The 20,679-nt window shown below is 48.5% G+C and overlaps 1 protein-coding gene across 11 annotated transcripts in view; it reads right to left on the bottom strand.

Moving 5' to 3' along the window:
- myo18ab (myosin XVIIIAb) overlaps window positions 1-20,679 on the bottom strand; it is a 113,075-nt gene that overhangs the window by 78,854 nt on the left and 13,542 nt on the right. For 5 of the 11 annotated variants that reach the window (XM_029120402.2, XM_029120403.2, XM_029120404.2 and 2 more), the window contains exons 1-4: window positions 5,445-5,604; window positions 4,934-5,090; window positions 1,044-1,250; window positions 302-349 (exon numbers count right to left, since the gene is read on the bottom strand). The exons of 4 other annotated variants lie outside the window; for them this stretch is intronic. In XM_029120402.2, coding sequence (XP_028976235.2) covers window positions 302-349; window positions 1,044-1,082 — 87 coding nt within the window. In that variant the 5' untranslated portion in view covers window positions 1,083-1,250; window positions 4,934-5,090; window positions 5,445-5,604. Of the gene's footprint in view, window positions 1-301; window positions 350-1,043; window positions 1,251-4,933; window positions 5,091-5,444; window positions 5,605-20,679 lie in introns of those variants that run through there. 2 more of the 11 variants (XM_029120423.2, XM_029120424.2) reach the window with 1 other exon arrangement.

Below are 20,679 nucleotides of genomic sequence, written 5' to 3'. Positions count from 1 at the left end.
CCCCTCTTTTTACATCGACTTGTTAATTAATAAACGTCTCCTATCGCTGCGAGAAAGACACTTGTCTTGTGTCAGGAGCCACCCGGGCGTGTGGGTGCGTGGTTTCAGTTGGTTGGAGTACAGTGCTAGTGGCAAACCTCCAGGGAACCAGCGATGTGAGAGGCACATCAATAGGCTGAGGCCCTCATCTGTACCATAATGGACTCCATTTCCCAGAAACCTGTGATCCCTTCAGTCACACATTCACATTCCTTACTTGGCCTAGAGCTCCACCACATTACGACAATAATATTCAACTTACACCCTGGTTTGAGGTCTTGGAGCCTGCTGGTTTGACCTCTTCTTTGACCTAAAGGGTTTGGCAAAAAAGTGGTCAAAACCTAGGACACTTCAAATGAGCAGCCAGTTGCACACCATGCAAAACACACCATGCTGCAAACCTAAATGTACGCTATTACTTACCATACCAAAGACCAGAAGAGCTTTGAGTCTAATATTATTCACATTAATTAAGCTGAAGCCACAAAGGAACATTTATCATTCTATCTTTAATGTTGTAGTGACAAATGAGAACTACAAGGTCATCATAAAAAGGCCATTTGATCACCTTTTATTTAATGGTAGAGGCGTCAGTTTACTGTGGAGCTACGGTATGTGGTGGGTGGTTTTGTGAAACTAAATAGCAGTCCCTCAAAATGAATTTAAAGACCAGCTTGGCAGTCAGTACTCCTCTAGAATACAGTCAATGTAAGCAATATCACAGAGCTTGTCATCTTGCCTAAGTAAACGACTCCAGTCAAGGTTTTTTCCATCCGCAGTGACTAAAACACACTGACGTTTGATGGCGAGTCTGATTAGAATGGTTACTTTTAGCACACAGTCACAGATTCACTGCGGAGGCATGACTGTTCTACTTCAACCGTTCAACGACATGACGCTTTCCACTCCAGGCCCAACACGGAGGCCTAGCCAAGGTGTGATCCATGCAGAAAACACCATGCAGCACCCAGCAACAGTCCTGTCAGGAAAACAACAGCACTTCCCTTTTGCTCCCAGAAGGAAAAGCGTGTTGAGAATGCCATTTTGGCTGCTCTGATGTCATGGGCTGCGCCGGAGGAGCGGGGAGGACAGGAATGGAAGGAAACGCTGGAAAGACAAACAGATGGACGGATGGATCCTCACGGTACAGGCCAAAATCAGTGGTGCTTCAATCTACGGGCCACGTGGTGCAGGAAGTGAGATAAACAAGTCTAGGGTAGAAAGAAAAGCAGGAGAGGGACCAGTAACACAGGTGGAATAGGCACAAACTGTTTATTAGAAATGTTACATGGTATTTATTTGTGTGTTGGAAGAAAGGCTTGTGAGTGGTTGAGTTAACTGGAATTGATACCTGGAACAGGGCTAAGCTTTTATTTTGAGCTAGCAAAAACATTAGACTGTTCTTACCTTAAATCCTAACCTTAAACCCCACCTACCGCTAACCTCTACCCTTACATAATTCAAACCCCAATTATATCCAACTTGAAGCTAGGTACAGAAATATTTGGACACTGACACAATTTTCATAATTCTGGCAGTGTATGCCACCACAATGGATTTCAAATGAAACAACCGACATGCAATTGAAGTGCAGAAATTGAGCTTTAATTCAAGGGGTTTAACCAAAATATTATACATGTATGAAACGTTTAGGAATTGCAATAATTTTCATCCACAGTCCCCTTTTTTCAGGGGCTCCAATTAATTAACATAATCAGAAATAAATTGTTCATTTTTAATACTTTGTCGAGAATCCTTTGCAGGCAATGACTGCTTTAAGTTTGAAACGCGTGGACATCACCAAACGTTGGGTTTCCTCCTTTGTGATGCTTTGCCAGCTGTCTTCAGTTGTTTTTTGGTCATGGGACTTTCTGCCTTAAGCTTTGTCTTCAGCAAAGCTCTTGGGATGCTTTCGCATTACGTTTTGGGTAACTGTCCATCTGTAAAGTGAAGCGCAGTCCAGTCAACTTCGCTGAATTTGTCTGAATCTGAGCAGACAATATATCCCTATACACTTCAGAATTCATCCGGCTGCTTCTGTCTTCTGTCACATCATCAATAAACACTAGTGACCCAGTGCCATTCTAAGCCATGCATGCCCATACCATCACACTGCCTCCACTGTGTTTTACAGATTATGTCGTATGCTTCGGATCATGAGCCGTTCCAAGCCTTCTCCATTCTTTTTTCTTCCCATCATTCTGGTGCTGGTTGATCTTAGTTTCATCTGTCCAAAGAATGCTGAACTGGGCTGGCTTTTTTTTTGGCAAAGTATAATCTGGCCTTTCTATTCTTGAGGCTTATGAATGGTTTGCACCTTGTGGTAAACCCTCTGTATATGCTCTCGTGAAGTTTTCTCATTATGGTAGACTAGGATAATGATATGCCTCTCTCCTCGAGAGTGTTCTTCACTTGGCTGGATGTTGTGAAGTGGTTTTCTTTACCATGGAAAGGATCCTACGATCATCCACCACTGCTGTCTTCCATGGACGTCCAGGCCTTTTGTGTTGCAGAGCTCACCAGTGTGTTCTTTTTTTTGACCAAACTGTTGATTTGGCCACTCCTAATGTTCCTGCTATCTCTCTGATATATTTTATTTTTATTTTGCAGCCTAAGAATGGCCTGTTTCATTTGCATTGAGAGCTCCTTTGACCACATGGCATGGGTTCACAGCAACAGCTTCCAAATGCGAATGCCACACCTGGAATTAACTCCAGACCTTTTACCTGCTTAATTGATAAAGAAATAACGAAGGAATAGCCCAGATCTGTCCATGAAACTACTTTTGGTCCCTTGAAAAAGAGGGGGCTACATATTAAAGAGATGTAATTCCTAAAACCCTCAAATTAAAGCTGTCAGACTGCACTTTAAACCCATATTCAATATTTAACTGTAAAGCTAATATATTTTTGTAAACAACCAAAATAATAAAAGTGTCCAATTATTTCTGGACCTAACTATATATTACAATAATTTCTCCCCTCAGGAGCAAATCTGAAAAAGTCATCTGCACAATTGTTTTCCCTGTACACACAAAAAAGTTTTTTAATTTGAATGTCACACATTTCTAATAAGCAATGTGTCTGTTTCACACAAAAAACTGTGATAATGTGTTACAGCAAACACAACAGAATAAAAGCTCTACTAAAGATACACCAAGATAGCAATGTGGTTATACAGTTCTGTACACAGAACCAAGTGTCCCAATAGTTGAGTCAGGAATAACAAGTTATTATTGGCACCCACATAGATAGGAAATGTGGATTTCAGCACAGGAAAAACAACAAACATTACCAAAACAGCATTATCTACAGATGACCTATAAAGGAAACGTCCAAAGTCAAACCAGACTGACTAGGTGCACTGAGGCGTGTTAGAATGCCTGCCTCCTCATCACATCCAGTGGCTGCACACCAGGAGAGGACCATCTCTTCCTGCTCTATGTCTGGAGGTGAGAAGCCTGTCTCTTCCTGCCCTGCCCAGCCAGGTCTCCTGCTCTATGTCTGGAGGTGAGAAGCCTGTCTCTTCCTGCCCTGCCCAGCCAGGTCTCCTGCTCTATGTCTGGAGGTGAGAAGCCTATCTATTCCTGCCCAGCCAGGTCTCCTGCTCTATGTCTGGGGGTGAGAGGCTGGCAGCCCTGGATGTCCCACCAGACGCTCTAACATATCTATAACTGGAGGGTTTCTGGAGTGTGATCTGTGAACACTGAGCACGCTCAGCCAGGAACGCTGACAAGAAGCGGGTGACAGGAACAGATGCCTATAAGACAAAGTCAGGTTGGACAGCCAGGTTCTCTCTGGGTCAATGAACACATAAATCTGGAGACATTAAACACTGTCTCAACATAGAAACATGTAGAAACACATCGCTACACACACGCAGAGCGGTGGGGTCATATAACCCAGATATAGCACGGTGACTGACCAAGCAAATTATACTCAGAAACTAAACAGGGGCCTGATGTGGTTTGGGAAAACTGAAATGGAATTTCCTAACAAAAGGAAAATGCAGCCGTAATGAAAACAGTGAATCAAAAGATAACTGAAGACAATTTGAAGGAGGAGAGTATACGACCAAACAGACCAACACCTGTGATAAAGCAACACTCTTGAGCAATCACTGAAGCCCAGTTGAGAGGTGGAGCTAGCTGGGCCAACCGGTTGGTGTTGACAGAGGAAGCTGGCTACACCCTCACTGCCTCTCAGTTCCACCCTGCGTTGGAGGCCAGGCACCCCACAACAGAAAAAGGGAAGTCAACACAGATGGCACCCCACACAGGAAATCACAGGAAAACACATACATTTTCCACTTCCAAAGGTCATCCCTCACAACTTGGTCTCAACAGTAGCCTAGTAGAAAGAAGAGAAAACACAGAAGCAACATCCACGAAAGACTGGCCCAGTGTTTTTTACAGCACCGTTCACTACCTACCATGCTGAGTAGCTGGCCCTGACGTCACTTTTCCAACAGGGGCGAAACTCAAAGACAAAGGCCCCATTCAAGTTCTGCCCAATCTGCCTATTAAAGCCAGTTCCAGACACCGACCATCATTGCCTTGCTGGCACCCACATCCAGGCACACACTCCGTTCCCTTCAGCTTTACTCGCACTATTCCACTACCTGGCATGCCCAAATGAACCACGTTCTCGTGGCTAATACCGTACAAAGGCTCCCCGCTCCCAGGCTATTAGCATAGCCAGCTAGCATTACGAGAGGCAAAATGACTCTCCTTAACAGAGCCAGAGAGAGATAGCTGGCCCTTTTCACAGTCAGCCCTAAAAATAGTGTTCCCAGCCGGGCGCTGGTCGAGGCCAACCTCAGCCCAAAGATTCCTCCACAGGAGACCTCTCCATTTCCGTCAACAACAACCCAGTAACCCACGCTCCTCCGTTACCTTCTGCTGTCCTCCGAGCAGGTGAATGGTGTAGATCCAATGCTAAACAGAGCAGCGGTGGTGAGGGCTGAAGCCGGCGACAGTAGAGTGGGAAAGGGCTGAGATAGTGCCACCACACAGGACAGGGCACAGAGAGGAGGAGCCTCTGATAGGCCGTCTATTCTCAGAGACAAGAGGGGGACAGCTGTCACGATACGAGTGTCCAGAGGGATAAAAATAGGCCCCCAGACAGCCCTCTGTCCCTCACCAACACAGCTACTACCCCCAACGCCTCCCCTGGTTCTCTGACTGACCCCCCCACACCACATTGCAACAGACTGCTCTCCATCTCTCTATCAGTCAAACTGCCAAAATCACAATGTCGAAATATTACAATGACTATGAATAATCATGATCATTCAGTCGGTGTGTAAACCTGTGTTGTCACTGAGTGACGGCTGATAAATACCGTGTATTGGGTGTTTCTAAGTAGCAGCAGGAAGACAGATTACTGTTGGTGTGTTCTACATACCTGAAGGTTCATGTGTCTTTAGTGTGTAGTCCTTTCTCCTGTGTTCAGGTCTGAGGCACTGATTGACAGAACCAAACACACGAAAGGATGGAAAACAGAGGAGAAAACCAGAAACGCAATGACACAAGCCATCACAGGAAATAACCAAGGGCTGGGTGCCTCGCTCTCACACCAGAGAGGAAGTATGCAGCCTTTGCACACTGGGTATGACGTTAGGCTCAAACCCCTGACACACACACACACACACACACACACTCTCTATCAGAGGGTAATAAACAGTCATACAAGTCTACATAGAGCCAGGCAAGATGACCGTACTGAATCAATCCCAAGGCACAGAAATCCCAAGGCTCCGATACCAACAAGGTGTCAGGCTACAAAATGACATCAATACAACTCAATACTGTTCATGATGCTGTAACATGAAGACACCAGTAGAGGGCAGCCCTTGTAATTCAAGACCCAGTAGATGTGTTCACCTCCCTCCCAACGCCACTAGAGGGAGCAAAACCACCACACATAAGCCAGCCAGGTCCCATGTATGACACGGCACAAAGAGCTGATTCTATACCAATGGAAACAAACGGTGGTCCCTGTCCAGGGGAAGAGAGGGAACTAATTCATGTCATGTGCATCACCAAAGCGCAGTGACATCATGACTCCATGCGGGGCTGTTATATCGGTGGTTGTGACAGGAGTAACAGGGGGGTGTGATGCTGCAGTGCCTGGGGAGAGTGCCGTTACACACTGGTCAGAGGGGTGTGGCGGCGTAACGCAGACTGCAGTGCCTGGGGAGAGGGCCGTTACACACTGGTCAGAGGGGTGTGGTGGTGAAACGCAGGCTGCAGTGCCTGGGGAGAGGGCCGTTAACACTGGTCAGAGGGGTGTGGTGGTGAAACGCAGGCTGCAGTGCCTGGGGAGAGGGCCGTTACACACTGGTCAAAGGGGTGTGGTGGTGAAACGCAGGCTGCAGTGCCTGGGGAGAGGGCCGTTACACACTGGTCAGAGGGGTGTGGCGGCGTAACGCAGACTGCAGTGCCTGGGGAGAGGGCCTTTACACACTGGTCAGAGGGGTGTGGTGGTGAAACGCAGGCTGCAGTGCCTGGGGAGAGGGCCGTTACACACTGGTCAGAGGGGTGTGTTGGCGTAACGCAGGCTGCAGTGCCTGGGGAGAGGGCCGTTACACACTGGTCAGAGGGGTGTGGTGGTGAAACACAGGCTGCAGTGCCTGGGGAGAGGGCCGTTACACACTGGTTAGAGGGGTGTGGTGGTGAAACGCAGGCTGCAGCGCCTGGGGAGAGGGCCGTTACACACTGGTCAAAGGGGTGTGGTGGTGAAACGCAGGCTGCAGTGCCTGGGGAGAGGGCCGTTACACACTGGTCAGAGGGGTGTGGCGGCGTAACGCAGACTGCAGTGCCTGGGGAGAGGGCCTTTACACACTGGTCAGAGGGGTGTGGTGGTGAAACGCAGGCTGCAGTGCCTGGGGAGAGGGCCGTTACACACTGGTCAGAGGGGTGTGTTGGCGTAACGCAGGCTGCAGTGCCTGGGGAGAGGGCCGTTACACACTGGTCAGAGGGGTGTGGTGGTGAAACGCAGGCTGCAGTGCCTGGGGAGAGGGCCATTACACGCTGGTCAGAGGGGTGTGATGGCGTAACGCAGGCTGCAGTGCCTGGGGAGAGGGCCGTTACACACTGGTCAGAGGGGTGTGGTGGCGTAACGCAGGCTGCAGTGCCTGGGGAGAGGGCCGTTACAAACTGGTCAAAGGGGTGTGGTGAAGGGAGAGCTCCACTGCCACACTGTGACTATTTTAGAACATCAAGCACACAAATACAGTGATGTAACATGTTGCGTTCCTCTGTGTGTGTGGGTGTGTGGGTGTGTGTGTGTTTGCATGCTTGTACTAATGGGTTCAACATGTGCTTGCAGAGTTTCTGTGTATGGGATGTGTACTAATGATCATAACCATATATAATGCAGACAGACCTAACTGACTGAAATCATCCCAGGGGCCACAGTCTTTACAGTCTTTAGAGGCCCAGAAAGGGACAGTCTGAACGGCGTGGGGGACAGACAGGCCCAGGGAGGGACAGTCTGAACGGCGTGGGGGACAGACAGGCCCAGGGAGGGACAGTCTGAACGGCGTGGGGGACAGACAGGCCCAGGGAGGGACAGTCTGAACGGCGTGGGGGACAGACAGGCCCAGGGAGGGACAGTCTGAACGGCGTGGGGGACAGACAGGCCCAGGGAGGGACAGTCTGAACGGCGTGGGGGACAGACAGGCCCAGGGAGGGACAGTCTGAACGGCGTGGGGGACAGACAGGCCCAGGGAGGGACAGTCTGAACGGCGTGGGGGACAGAGAGGCCCAGGGAGGGACAGTCTGAACGGCGTGGGGGACAGACAGGCCCAGGGAGGGACAGTCTGACTCCCATCCCGCTGTACACCAAGCCAATGATCCAAGAGGAATGGGAGGAACGTGTCTGTCAGCTGAGGATAACGGGAATAGACTGCTGCCTCCGACACGCAGCATAGCCGGAACATTCTGCCCTCTCTAAACCACACGATGTTCCCAGAAATATTCCACATTGCCTCATAAATTGAGAGAAACATGAATGGAATTGAGCTGAAGCAGCCAGACCTTGAGTTCCACCTCCAACGAATCCCAAGTCCTTCCTATTGGTTGGTGTATATGATGATGATTATAAAGGGCGGGGTAACAGCGATTCCTTGACATTGTGCCCATCCACTGCCCAGGCCTATTGACAGCAGAACGGATCTACCCACGCTATTAAGGAAAGGTCCCAGGTCAAGGAGGAATGAACCCTCTGACAGCCGCCTGGTGCCAAAACACCACATTCACCCTGATGTGTTTCCATCCCTGGCCAGGGGGGCACCGGGGACGGTGGGAGTCATGGTGATTGACTGACCCAGTTAGGAGTCTGTTATCTGACATGGCCAGTCTTTACATGACACTCAACGTATACAGGCTGATAACTATTCATCTCCTGCTGGACTTTCACCACCACACATAACATTCTACTGTAGAACTGAAATACACACACACAGAAAGAATTCATAAGTCCACAATCACACACTTGTTTATTTAAGTTTTGTCTGAACGCTCGTCATGCACCTTGACTCATCCTAAGAATAGGCCCCTGTTACAGTATTTAGAGGAAATCCATTACCTAAACACACACACACACAGAACGTTGACCAGCTGTCGTCATGTTTAGTGTTCTTCTGGCCCATAAGGCCAGAAGAACACTAGTATGAAATATGAGTATGAAATAACACCAAATCTATCTGGAGCAGTCCTTATGATGACAAAGATAGCACTGTCTGAATGGAGCCCACTGTCTGCCAACTAATCACCGAGACCATGAACAGTCCTCCCTGGAGACGGGAAGTAGTGGCTGTCAAAGAACACACAGGCTGCTGGTGGGACTCCTGTATGAGGTCTCACTCATCCCAGTTACTCATCCCACAGTCTCTCTCATCCCACAGTTTATAAACCCAACACTTACTCTATGCCTAACCTTAAACTTAACCTCAAGTCGGATAAAGTGTCTTGTCAAAATTAGGACAGACTCAATTGGAAAAACTGCATGTTTTTCCTTGTTTCACTAGAGTAGTGAGGACATTTGGTAATAAGATAATAAAACAGGAACAAAGAGGACAATGAAGATGGTAAACAAACACAAGGACAAAAACCTGCTATCCTGTGTTGGTCCTAGGACTTCAGTTTACAGTACACACCCTAGCCTGGCTAACGTGCTGATAGCATCTATCTACCTGGGAGGAGACAGTGTCACTGACTACCTGGCATCAGAGTCAACCTCAGAGATAATGGGGGGAGAGAGAAATGTACTGTGTGTGTGTCTGACAGTGTATGATGCGTACCTGTTATCTGTTTCAGATAATCCTCTCACAGCCCCTATTCAGTTGTTAGGCACCACCATTGTGCCCTTGTTTTGAGCTATTGACTGAATACAACCGAGTAATCCTGAGCAAAATGACACTACGGAGGAACACTAAATATGGAACTATGGATGGGCTACGGAGAAATTTAACACTATGGATGGGCTATGGAGAAATACTGAACACTATGGATAGGCTATGGAGAAATACTGAACACTATGGATAGGCTATGGAGAAAAACTGAACACTATGGATAGGCTATGGATAATATATCAAGTGTGCAGAATTGCAAGTTCTTGTATTGTACTGAGCACCTACAGTCAGCACAGTAGAGGCCTGAACACTTGCCTGGCCCAGTGTGACATGATAGTGAGGCCATTAGAGGCCAGTTAGTGTCGGCTACAAGCCCACTGATCCAGCAGAGTTCACTACATGAAAGCTGTATGTCACTGTGTGTGTAGTATGTATGGCTAATCTCTAGGCAGATGATGTCTGTGGAGATTTCCGTCGCGTAGTTCACAAGGCTCCCCTCACCACGTCTCCACAGGGCTCCAGGGGGGCAGATCTAGGTCACTATCACAAACACAATCCCAACCCCCTCCCCTCAAGATGTGTAAAGATGAGGAGGCTGGCAAGCACACGACAGGGCTCTTGGCCAGTCAGTGTGAACACACAGAGCCTGTCTGATCAAAGCAGGAAGCAGGGTAATGCAGCAGGAATGGGGGTAATGCAGCAGGAATGGGGGTAATGCAGCAGGAATGGGGGTAATGCAACAACCTTCTACTCACAGAGGTTAAATCATGTCGTTACACAACCCTCTACTCACAGAGGTTAAATCACACCGTTACACAATCCTATACTCACAGAGGTTAAATCACGCCGTTACACAATCCTCTACTCACAGAGGTTAAATCATGTCGTTACACAATCCTCTACTCACAGAGGTTAAATCATGTCGTTACACAATCCTCTACTCACAGATGTAAAAATCATGTCGTTACACAACCCTCTACTCACAGAGGTTAAATCACGCCGTTACACAACCCTCTACTCACAGAGGTTAAATCACGCCGTTACACAATCCTCTACTCACAGAGGTTAAATCATGTCGTTACACAATCCTCTACTCAGAGGTTAAATCATGTCGTTACACAACCCTCTACTCACAGAGGTTAAATCATGTCGTTACACAACCCTCTACTCACAGAGGTTAAATCATGTCGTTACATAACCCTCTACTCACAGATGTCAAATACTTTGATGAATCATGACACTCATGTTGTGAAACATGACCAGAGAAGCCATGGGCTATGTTCTTTTAAAAACAGCCAATTCAAAGAACATCATGTCCATTACAGTATCCACTAGTGTACTGACCAAGTACAGGAAAACACTACAAAACACAACAGGCAGTTATGGGTCATAAGGTGTTTTGCCAATGAGAACCTCCCCAGACCAGCGCTCATGGTTTAGTGATAACTCTTATCTCCCGTCACATGGTTGGATCCGGCGGCAGGGCGGGGTCCTGGTTACTGCTAGGCTTGAAGCCAGGCCAGGGCTGATGTCAGCAGACACAGCTGTGTCCAGCCTTCAGCAGAAGGACCACACGCACACACGTTCAGAACTACACACACAGCTACGCTCTCCTCCCCCTCTCCCCTTCTCCTTGCCTCCTTCTCCCCCAGCTATTCTCCTCCCCATTTCTTCTTCTCTCATCCCCCTCTCTGCCAAGCCTCCCTCCTCGGCAGTCAGACCCAGCGACTCACGCCCCAGTCGTCCCTTGTTGCGGGCAGGAAGGACAGCCAGGCTAATTCTGTGTGTTGCTGATTCTGTAATCTCTGTGGAATGCGCGGGGGAATATGGCCGCTTTTCCACAACCCTGGGGATTCCAGCTGCCCTCTGCCCCGTGTGCGGGGTCAACGATCAGGGAGGAAATTCTGCAGGGCCACATGGAAACACAATGAGCCAATCCCGTCCGGTCGTCGGTCTGGTTTGGGCGGGACATAAGTAGATATGCTGGTGAGCTGCATAGATGAGGGGTGGGGCGGGAACATGTGTGTGGACATCGTCATGGGTCCGGAAAGGAATGCAGATGCTCAGGCACAGCCCCCCCGCAGGCACCGTTAATGCGTACTAGTACACCCAGTAATGAAGGTGCCTGCTATTGCAATCATCACACAAATATACTGACGGCACAATGGTCATCAGGCTCCAGTCTTTTTGAGGCCCGTCCCCACATATATGCGCCCCTGCCAAACAGAACCAAAACACTTGCTAAGTAGGATTTTCAATGATTGTATGAATTTGTGTCATTTGACAAATGTATCAGAGTACTCGATCACCAAAAGAGTCAGGATCATCGGTGTCCAGTTGGAACCGTGTGATTTTGTGCACAGCGCCTTGTCGGTCAGACTACAACAGAGCTGTCCTTCACAGGATTCTGTTGGTTCTCAGGAATGCCAAAGTCAATAACCATACATTTAAATGTGTAGCGGTCAGTGGCGGCTGGGGGCGATTGGATCGCAGTAGTTTGTTCAGCTTAGCGGTGAATTGGGCCACAGTGATTAGCTATACAGTCTCTGGGTTTGTTTGGCTTAGCGGAGCAACATCGTACTGGGTGATGAAGAGGAAATGAGACGGAGCATGAAGGCATGAACATACCAACATAGAACAAAATACACACGTGTGCACAAGCCCTGGAACACAATCATACACACAGTCACCACACAGTAACACGCCGATTCAATGTATATTGGAAACTCTGTCATCACGAGAGCAGTTGCTTACATAATGTTTCCTAGTGCGCGCGTGCACACACACACACACACAATCCAGTTGTCACTAAGGGAGCAGTCCATAGGCGTGATCCCTCAGGATGTTTGTCTGATATGACATTACAGTGAGTAGCAAGATTACATTGATTGCCCTGGGCTGCTCTCTCCCCCTCTCTCTCTCTGCACCTCTGACACACACATCCTGACACGCTGTAATATCCTCTGAGATTGTAAACAGTGGTGTGCTCCCAATCAGAGTGGCTGTTATTGAAAAGCCATCCTCAGTCAGAGTGGCTCAACATAGTGGTAGCCAGGACAGCTTCAATATACTGAACTGAAGCTGTCCAAAAGGGCTGACTAGTGTGTGTGTGTGTGTGTGTGTGTGTGTGTGTGTGTGCATGCCTGCTCCAGCACTGCGACATGGTGGCATGATTCTCTCAATCAGTGTCACTTTGTGAACGCCTGATTTCTATGACACGTCCTTCATCCAAGGTTGGTCAAAATGGCGCCTGTGGTGTCTGAGAAACGGCGTGTGGCGCCCGCACGGAACGGTCTACATGCGCTCCCTACTCCCCTCCCAAACGGCACGGCGGTGGACAGCCAAAGCCACACCATGGGCATGCCCTCTAACTGTCGCTCTGTTAGTACAGTGGGGATATTGGAGCGGAGCCCAGCCGTGACACGGATCTGTGCAGAAGATACACATTAGTGGCCGGCTAAATGCACCCACCTCCCTAGTGAGTCTACCATCTGACCGGGAGACTGCTCCGCTCAGCCAGTCTGTTGGTCCGCCTTTCTGAGTGTCCTCAGAAACAACACCACCTCCCCAACCGTGGGGCACGTTACTATGGAAACAAACCTGCCCTGCCCTGCTGTCTCATCAGTGGTGGAGGGCTTTTGCATCGTCACGGTGTTACCGCAGAGGGAGAGGGGGGGGGGGGGCTTCTGCCCAGAATGGGTGTGGGTGTCACTGAAGTCACGGCGTCCTACACCACATCATTTAGCTGGTCCCGGAGGGGATGACAGCAGGCCTTTACCCGTTTCATCCGCTGTTTCTCTACCTGTGATTAAAAACCTTCCTCTTCTTCTTAATGTAAATGCGTCAGTGTCTGTGATTAAGCTACACCTGCCCCTCTCCTCTCTTTGTGTCTGGGCCTATCCATTATTTAGCCATATTTCAACCGTTACAGCATCTCTCCTTAAATTATTAAAGGAGGGAAGGACCACACAGATTGGAGCCACAGTACAAAAGCATAGAGTGGTTTATAGGGATGACAGCTTTCTGGTGGGCAGTGGATAACGGAGAGCGTGGTCTATAGGGATGACAGCTTTCTGGTGGGCAGTGGACACCGAAGAGGGTGGTCTATAGGGATGACAGCTTTCTGGTGGGCAGTGGATAACGGAGAGCGTGGTCTATAGGGATGACAGCTTTCTGGTAGGCAGTGGACACCGAAGAGGGTGGTCTATAGGGATGACAGCCCTCTGGTGGTCAGTGGATAACGGAGAGCGTGGTCTATAGGGATGACAGCTTTCTGGTGGTCAGTGAAGACTGGAGAGGGTGGTCTATTGAGATGACAGCTCTATGGTGGTCAGTGGAGACTGGAAAGGGTGGTCTATAGGGATGACAGCTCTATAGCGCTCAATTGAGAAGACTTGATGTGTTCCTCTCATCTATTACTCACCATGATGACACAGCCTTCATACACCACCAGCCAATTATGGCATCAAGTACAAACTGATGCTGGAATGTGAGGAGAGACAATGTTTTCTCAGTTAACCAACCACACTTCTAAGGAAGTTTCTATGAAATGAAATGCACACTGATTATAAAAACATGGACCTTGACAGACTTATAGGAGAGCCTGTGTCTTGTTGATTATGTGGGCTTCCTGTGTTGTCAGCTAATGTCTTTGGTGAAACCTTAAGTGCACCAACACATTACTGTTCCTTATCAGTGATTCTAGAGGAGATTGGGACCAGACTTAACTGCCTGCAGTACAGACACAGCTGACAGATGTGGGGTAGCCCAGCAGCACTTCACGTACTGATCACACCATTTACTAAGACAGACAGGTCATGTGTGGGCCATGGGGGAGTTAGATGGGAGAGGAAGATGTGGGAGGAAGGTGGGGGAGGATGGGGGTGGGGGAATTCAGCCGGCAGAAATCTGGGCATTTAGTCGTGCTGCAGTCCGGGCAGCTGCACTGCACCCAAAATGTGCCCTGTCATCAGGGTGTTGTGAAAGCCAGGGCTGGACACTGGGGGCTGGACACTGGGGGCTGGACACTGGGGGCTGGACACTGGGGGCTGGACACTGGGGGCTGGAGACTGGGGGCTGGAGACTTGGGGCTGGAGACTTGGGGCTGGAGACTGGGGGCTGGAGACTTGGGGCTGGAGACTGGGGGCTGGAGACTTGGGGCTGGAGACTGGGGGCTGGAGACTGGGGGCTGGAGACTGGGGGCTGGAGACTTGGGGCTGGAGACTGGGGGCTGGAGACTGGGGGCTGGAGACTGGGGGCTGGAGACTGGGGGCTGGAGACTTGGAGCTGGAGACTTGGAGCTGGAGACTTGGGGCTGGAGACTGGGGGCTGGAGACTGGGGGCTGGAGACTGGGGGCTGGAGACTTGGGGCTGGAGACTGGGGGCTGGAGACTGGGGGCTGGAGACTTGGGGCTGGAGACTGGGGGCTGGAGACTGGGGGCTGGAGACTGTACCTCGTGGGCACTAAGCCTACCCGTTACTATAGAGGGTGTCAGGGATCTGTGGTGTGTCATCAGTCATGACGGATGAGGTTTTAGCATGAAGGCTTGTTCGTGCCTGTTTATGTAATTGTGGTCACAATTGTATAGCGCAGCTAGTCAGTCAGTCAGCCAGCCAGCCAGTCAGTCAACCAGTCAGCCAGTCAGCCAGCCAGTCAGCCCATCAGTCAGTCAGTCAGTCAACCGCCCAGGGAGAGGGAGGAGGTTAGCCGCAACGTTTGTTGCCAGTCTCGGTGAATAAAGCCTTTGTTTATCCTCCGATCTCCAGCAACCCATTTAACTCAGCACCACCCCCTCTTATCGGCCAAGGGGTGTCTAATCCCCAGCACGGATCACAGCGGGACATCTCATTGGCGGACACTAGAACATCTGCTCTCAGACCTAATGTGGCTAGTTAGGATGGGGTCGATGACTGGGAGGGGTGGGAGGGGTGGGAGGGGTGGGAGGGGTGGGGGTTCTGCCCATTAGGGTGGCACAGCATATTACAGAACATACGTTGACATGCAGTTCCAAAGACCTCCGTATTGTAGAGCTGGTACCATGGACCCAGATTAACCCTACAACTACCGAGAAGCACTTTAATATGGCTCTGGGAACTGGGCCATAAGGATCAGTTGGCGGTTGAGTTCCACCACTGAAATATCAGATATAAGAGGACATTGGGCGGGTAGTGCAGACAGGGCGACATTGTCCTGGTGAGTCATCCGTCACTTGCTCTCTGCCTCTCATATGCCCATCACAGACTATGCCAGAGGGTTGAAAGAGGCCTTGTCCGGGATCATTCTGACCCTCCTTGAAACGCTGCTTCTGAAATAACAGAGTCATTCACACCATCTCCCGTGGGCAGAGTCTGCATGGACATAGCACCGGCCGCATTATGCAAGATGCTACCTCGGCGTTTCAGAGAATGTTCACAACAAAAACACTGTTAGAAACAGGAACTGGTAGTAGCCGACGCCACTATGTTATTGGATATAATAGGAGAATTAGAGAAAAATGTCTGTAGCACAGAATGTGCCGCCAAGAGGTAACAATAAGCAGATAGCAGCATGAGGAATCAGAGGAATTCAGACCTAATATCCAACTCTAACCACACTACATAACAGAGCGTGTGGACTAGGGAAAAAAGGAAACTCAATCTCATTGTGCCCCCAGGAGACAAAAAGCATTCCATTCCATCTTTTCACCAAATTGTTTCTATTCTGAGAACCCTTAAGTTCATTACACAAATAGCTGGTTGAGGTTGAAAAGCATCAGTATTGAATAAGGCTGTCCCAAAACTACTACAGGGTGGAGTGTGTGACTCATGCCTTGTACTGTATGTTGAAGCACACGCGCACACACACATTCGTGCCGAATAGTTTGGTTTGGGGACACGCTTCACACTTTGCTTCCCACTCTGAACAACACATCAAAAACATTCATTTGTCAAGCGCCGTGGGTTTGGTGAATCAGACACACAGATAAAAACATGGTGAATCTCACAAACACACACACCCACACTTGGTAGAGGACAGAAATAAGATATGTAGCCTATATCAGTTAACCGCTGATAGGACGAAATTCCTGTCGCGCTCCTTGTCTGTACACGGCCATTACTCTTAAGCCCATCATCAATCAGCCTGCCTTAACAGAAAAGCTGAAGAAGCAGGCCGCCAAATCAAGACTTCATCATCCTTCACTCCTCATCTAGGGGATGAACCAGTCAGGCCTCTCCCATGTCCAGCACAGAGGAGCCATTCTGTGTCTGCCGTGAGAGCCAGAGCAGGGTCAGAAGCCAGGCCTTTACCCAGGAAACAGGAGGGGGGGCGGGGGGTGCAGGGGGTTGGGGAGAGTAGACAGGACGGGGAGGGTCACATAGCAGCTGGCTAGTCGACCTGTTGCAGAGGAGCATGTCCCAGGGGGATGTTTTCTCATGACATGGATGATAGGTCTATCCTGAGAGGAAGCCCTGTCTGCTCTAAGCACACTGGAGGGAGGTGACATAGACTGTCTGCTCTAAGGACACTGGAGGGAGGTGACATAGACTGTCTGCTCTAAGGACACTGGAGGGAGGTGACATAGACTGTCTGCTCTAAGGACACTGGAGGGAGGTGACATAGACTGTCTGCTCTAAGGACACTGGAGGGAGGTGACATAGACTGTCTGCTCTAAGGACACTGGAGGGAGGTGACATAGACTGTCTGCTCTAAGGACACTGGAGGGAGGTGGCAGACGGTCTGCTCTAAGGACACTGGAGGGAGGTGACATAGACTGTCTGCTCTAAGGACACTGGAGGGAGGTGACATAGACTGTCTGCTCTAAGGACACTGGAGGGAGGTGACATAGACTGTCTGCTCTAAGGACACTGGAGGGAGGTGGCAGACGGTCTGCTCTAAGGACACTGGAGGGAGGTGACAGACTGACTGCTCTAAGGACACTGGAGGGAGGTGACAGACTGACTGCTCTAAGGACACTGGAGGGAGGTGACAGACTGACTGCTCTAAGGACACTGGAGGGAGGTGACATAGACCGTCTGCTCTAAGGACACTGGAGGGAGGTGACATAGACCGTCTGCTCTAAGGACACTGGAGGGAGGTGACATAGACTGTCTGCTCTAAGGACACTTGAGGGAGGTGGCAGACTGTCTGCTCTAATGACACTGGAGAGAGGTAACATAGACTGTCTGCTCTAAGGACACTGGAGAGAGGTGACAGAAGGTCTGCTCTAAGGAAACTGGAGGGAGGTGCCATAGATTGTCTACTCTAAGGACACTGGAGGGAGGAGACAGACTGTCTGCTCTAAGGAAACTGGAGGGAGGTGAAAGAGTCTGCTCTAAGGACACTGGAGGGAGGTGACATAGATTGACTGGATGCCAGTGGGGGCATCCAAGCTCTCCCCTCTGCTCAGCTCCTGGCCTTTCCCTCCCTCCCTCTTCCTTCATACACTTCCCCTATTAATTAGAATGAAAAAACAGGTGGCAGAAACAGACAGAGAATGAGGAAGGAAGTCTATGTTTCGATGCCGCCAGATAGGGCCAAAGATGGTGGTCAGTTTGCAGAAAGGTTAGGGGTGTAATTAGGCTTTGTCTAGAGATGGACTCCTGCAGGAGATGCCCTGGAGAATGTGGCAAGTCCAAGGTTTAACAGTACATTCTCTGGGTTAAATGTATGAAGGAGTTACTTAATAAAGTGTGTGAATTCTACCAACTCTGCTGTTCTACATATCAGACATCAAACTACTCTAACTCCCTTTCATTCTCTTCTCCTCCTTGTAACCATCTCCAGGGACTAGGTCAGGAAGTGTCATTTCTGTTCCAGAGGCAGATTCCATAAATACCACAGTGGAACTTTAGGGAGAAGTCTGCTTCCTTTCTCCCCCGTAATCATTCGGTCAGAGAGTTGACTGGTGAACTCCTAGACTCTCCAACCGTGCTGCTCAGTGCTTGTTTCAGTTTGTTATAAGCACAGATTATGAAATGTTGGATAGTTCTTTTAATAGGGACGCAGCAGTAAGAACATTCCTGGGCAATACAGATGGCAGTTATTCATATAATATCCAATGTTTTTGTCATTTCTGCACCTGTATACTCTACCATATATTAAATAAACATTTCTTCTGATGATGCTTCTAATTTCAACACATGCAAATGATATCTTTATATATATTAACAAAAGAAGACAGAAAAAGTAAGTCAGATAATGATTGGAAAATGAATAAATTATGTGATTTTAAATACATATTCCATTTCTGTAATTGACTTTATAAACAAAACTGCAACAGAGAAAAAAAACTAACGGTAAAACAATTGGACACAATTGGACTGGAGCATATTGGACAAATTCAGACAAAAGCACAATCGGTCCGAAATAAATAAGATGAAATCAGTCACTGGCCAATGTATCTGTGCATCCCTAGGTTTTAATTTCTCCTATGAAGAGACAGGACTGCCTCCTTCTCCATCTCTACATTCACTACCAGACACCAAGGACACAACTTCAAAAGACCAACTCTCCCTGGTCCCACTGGGTATTTACAAGCCGAGATGTATTCCTATGCTGCTTCGCCATAATCAGACCTGGAGCACAGCACCCTGAGAGGATTTACAGCTGTGCCTTGTGCTTTTTGTATTGGAGAATACATATCACACAATGTCATACGTGTAAGTCTACACTGTACTCACCCAGGTATTATTCCACTAGATCTCAGATATGAGAATGTGGACACCTCATGTGAACATGTGAATGCTAATATGAGGTATGACGAGAGGTTCCAGATAGCCGCAGTGCAGGGTTTTATAAGGTAAAACAAAGACTGCCCATCCACTGTGCCGGCTAGTGTTATATTGATGTGCAGTCCAACCACCCTGCGTGTGTAGCCACATGCCAGACACTCCATTCAGACTGGCCTGTCCTCTCCCACACATCCCACAACTACAGACTGATTCTACCGGATTCTAACTGGTGCGACCGTTCTTCAGCAATGAAAGGGACTAGCGATCCAAAGTGAGCTTCACTTTGACATACTTATTGAACAAACACACAATTTGCCCATTGACCCACGAGGCAGGTACAGTACAGCAGAGTTCAGAACAGCATTTGGCCCATGAATCAGTCTGGCTGCCAGGCATTTCCGGTCCAACTTCTATTGCTTCCTTTTCTGCATGCGTTTGCCCAACACACTCAATGGTAGCGTATCAACACATAAGCGTGACACACACACACACTAAAAGGTCTGAACTTTATTTATATGAGGGTCCGGGTTCTGATATGGCCCTGGGTTCAGACATGGTGCTAAAGGGCAAGCGGTGATATCAGGAGGTGATGTGTGGAGAGGGAGGTCCGGGGAGGGGGTTTCATAAACTCAGAAGCAAGCCTAAAAAAATTTCTGTATGGTGGTAACTTGGTTTTGTAGCCAGCACAATGACATCTGCTGAGCTATAGAGTTTTCCTACTGATGAGAAATAAAACACACACATCAGAGGACTGGTAGAGAACTCAAGCTCATAGCTCATAGCTGGGCATCATTGAACAATGACCCGGAGCTGGATGGGAGGCACTTCCTAAGCACTAAACATGATGGAAGCGATGAGCCGCAAATATGGGAGGTCATATCATGTCCTTCACACAGGGGTTGTGCGTTGACATCAACGATACAAAAGGCAGGATGTGTTAAATGCTGCAAAGACCTTTTCATGTATTTAATGAACCATAATTAACCATTAACCATTCAATAAAAAAATAAAACCAACTAGCTAGTAGCTATTGACGCAATATGTATTCCATGCACAGTATTTACAGTCTGTTGCATTAGGGTTTAAAGTAAGATATGTTCTCTGCAATAATTAATTGAAGCTCTAACCATTTCTCAATATGCTCCACATCATGTAAAATATAATTTAAATTGTAATTCTGTTTCGTTTACATTTTCCTATGTAGTTATTGACATTTTCCCCAATTCACACAATGCTATCTTAGACTTTTATTTTGAAGGCAAAATATGAAAACCAGAAGTCATATTGTTGTTGCCAAATCTCTAATGTTGAGGAGCAGAAGGGTTAAAATTAAGAGACCACTGCAAATTGAACGGTTCTGTTCCTCACTTTCCTTTTCAACCTTTTTGGAAAGTGGTCTCTAACATTTTTCCAGAGCTGTATATGTGCGTGTGCACAGACACAGCCAATTTGTTTCACTGACTTCACTCGTGATCTACATATTCCAAACATTGGGTGCAGCATGTTGTTGCTTGGCTCTGATGTTTGTGCGATAGTAAACTGCATGCAGCTTGGTAAAAAAAAAAAAAGTTC

Source organism: Esox lucius, chromosome 1 (genome assembly GCF_011004845.1).
Source record: "Esox lucius isolate fEsoLuc1 chromosome 1, fEsoLuc1.pri, whole genome shotgun sequence".
NCBI classification, from domain to species: Eukaryota; Metazoa; Chordata; class Actinopteri; order Esociformes; family Esocidae; genus Esox; species Esox lucius.
This window is presented reverse-complemented; position numbering and strand designations above follow the sequence as displayed.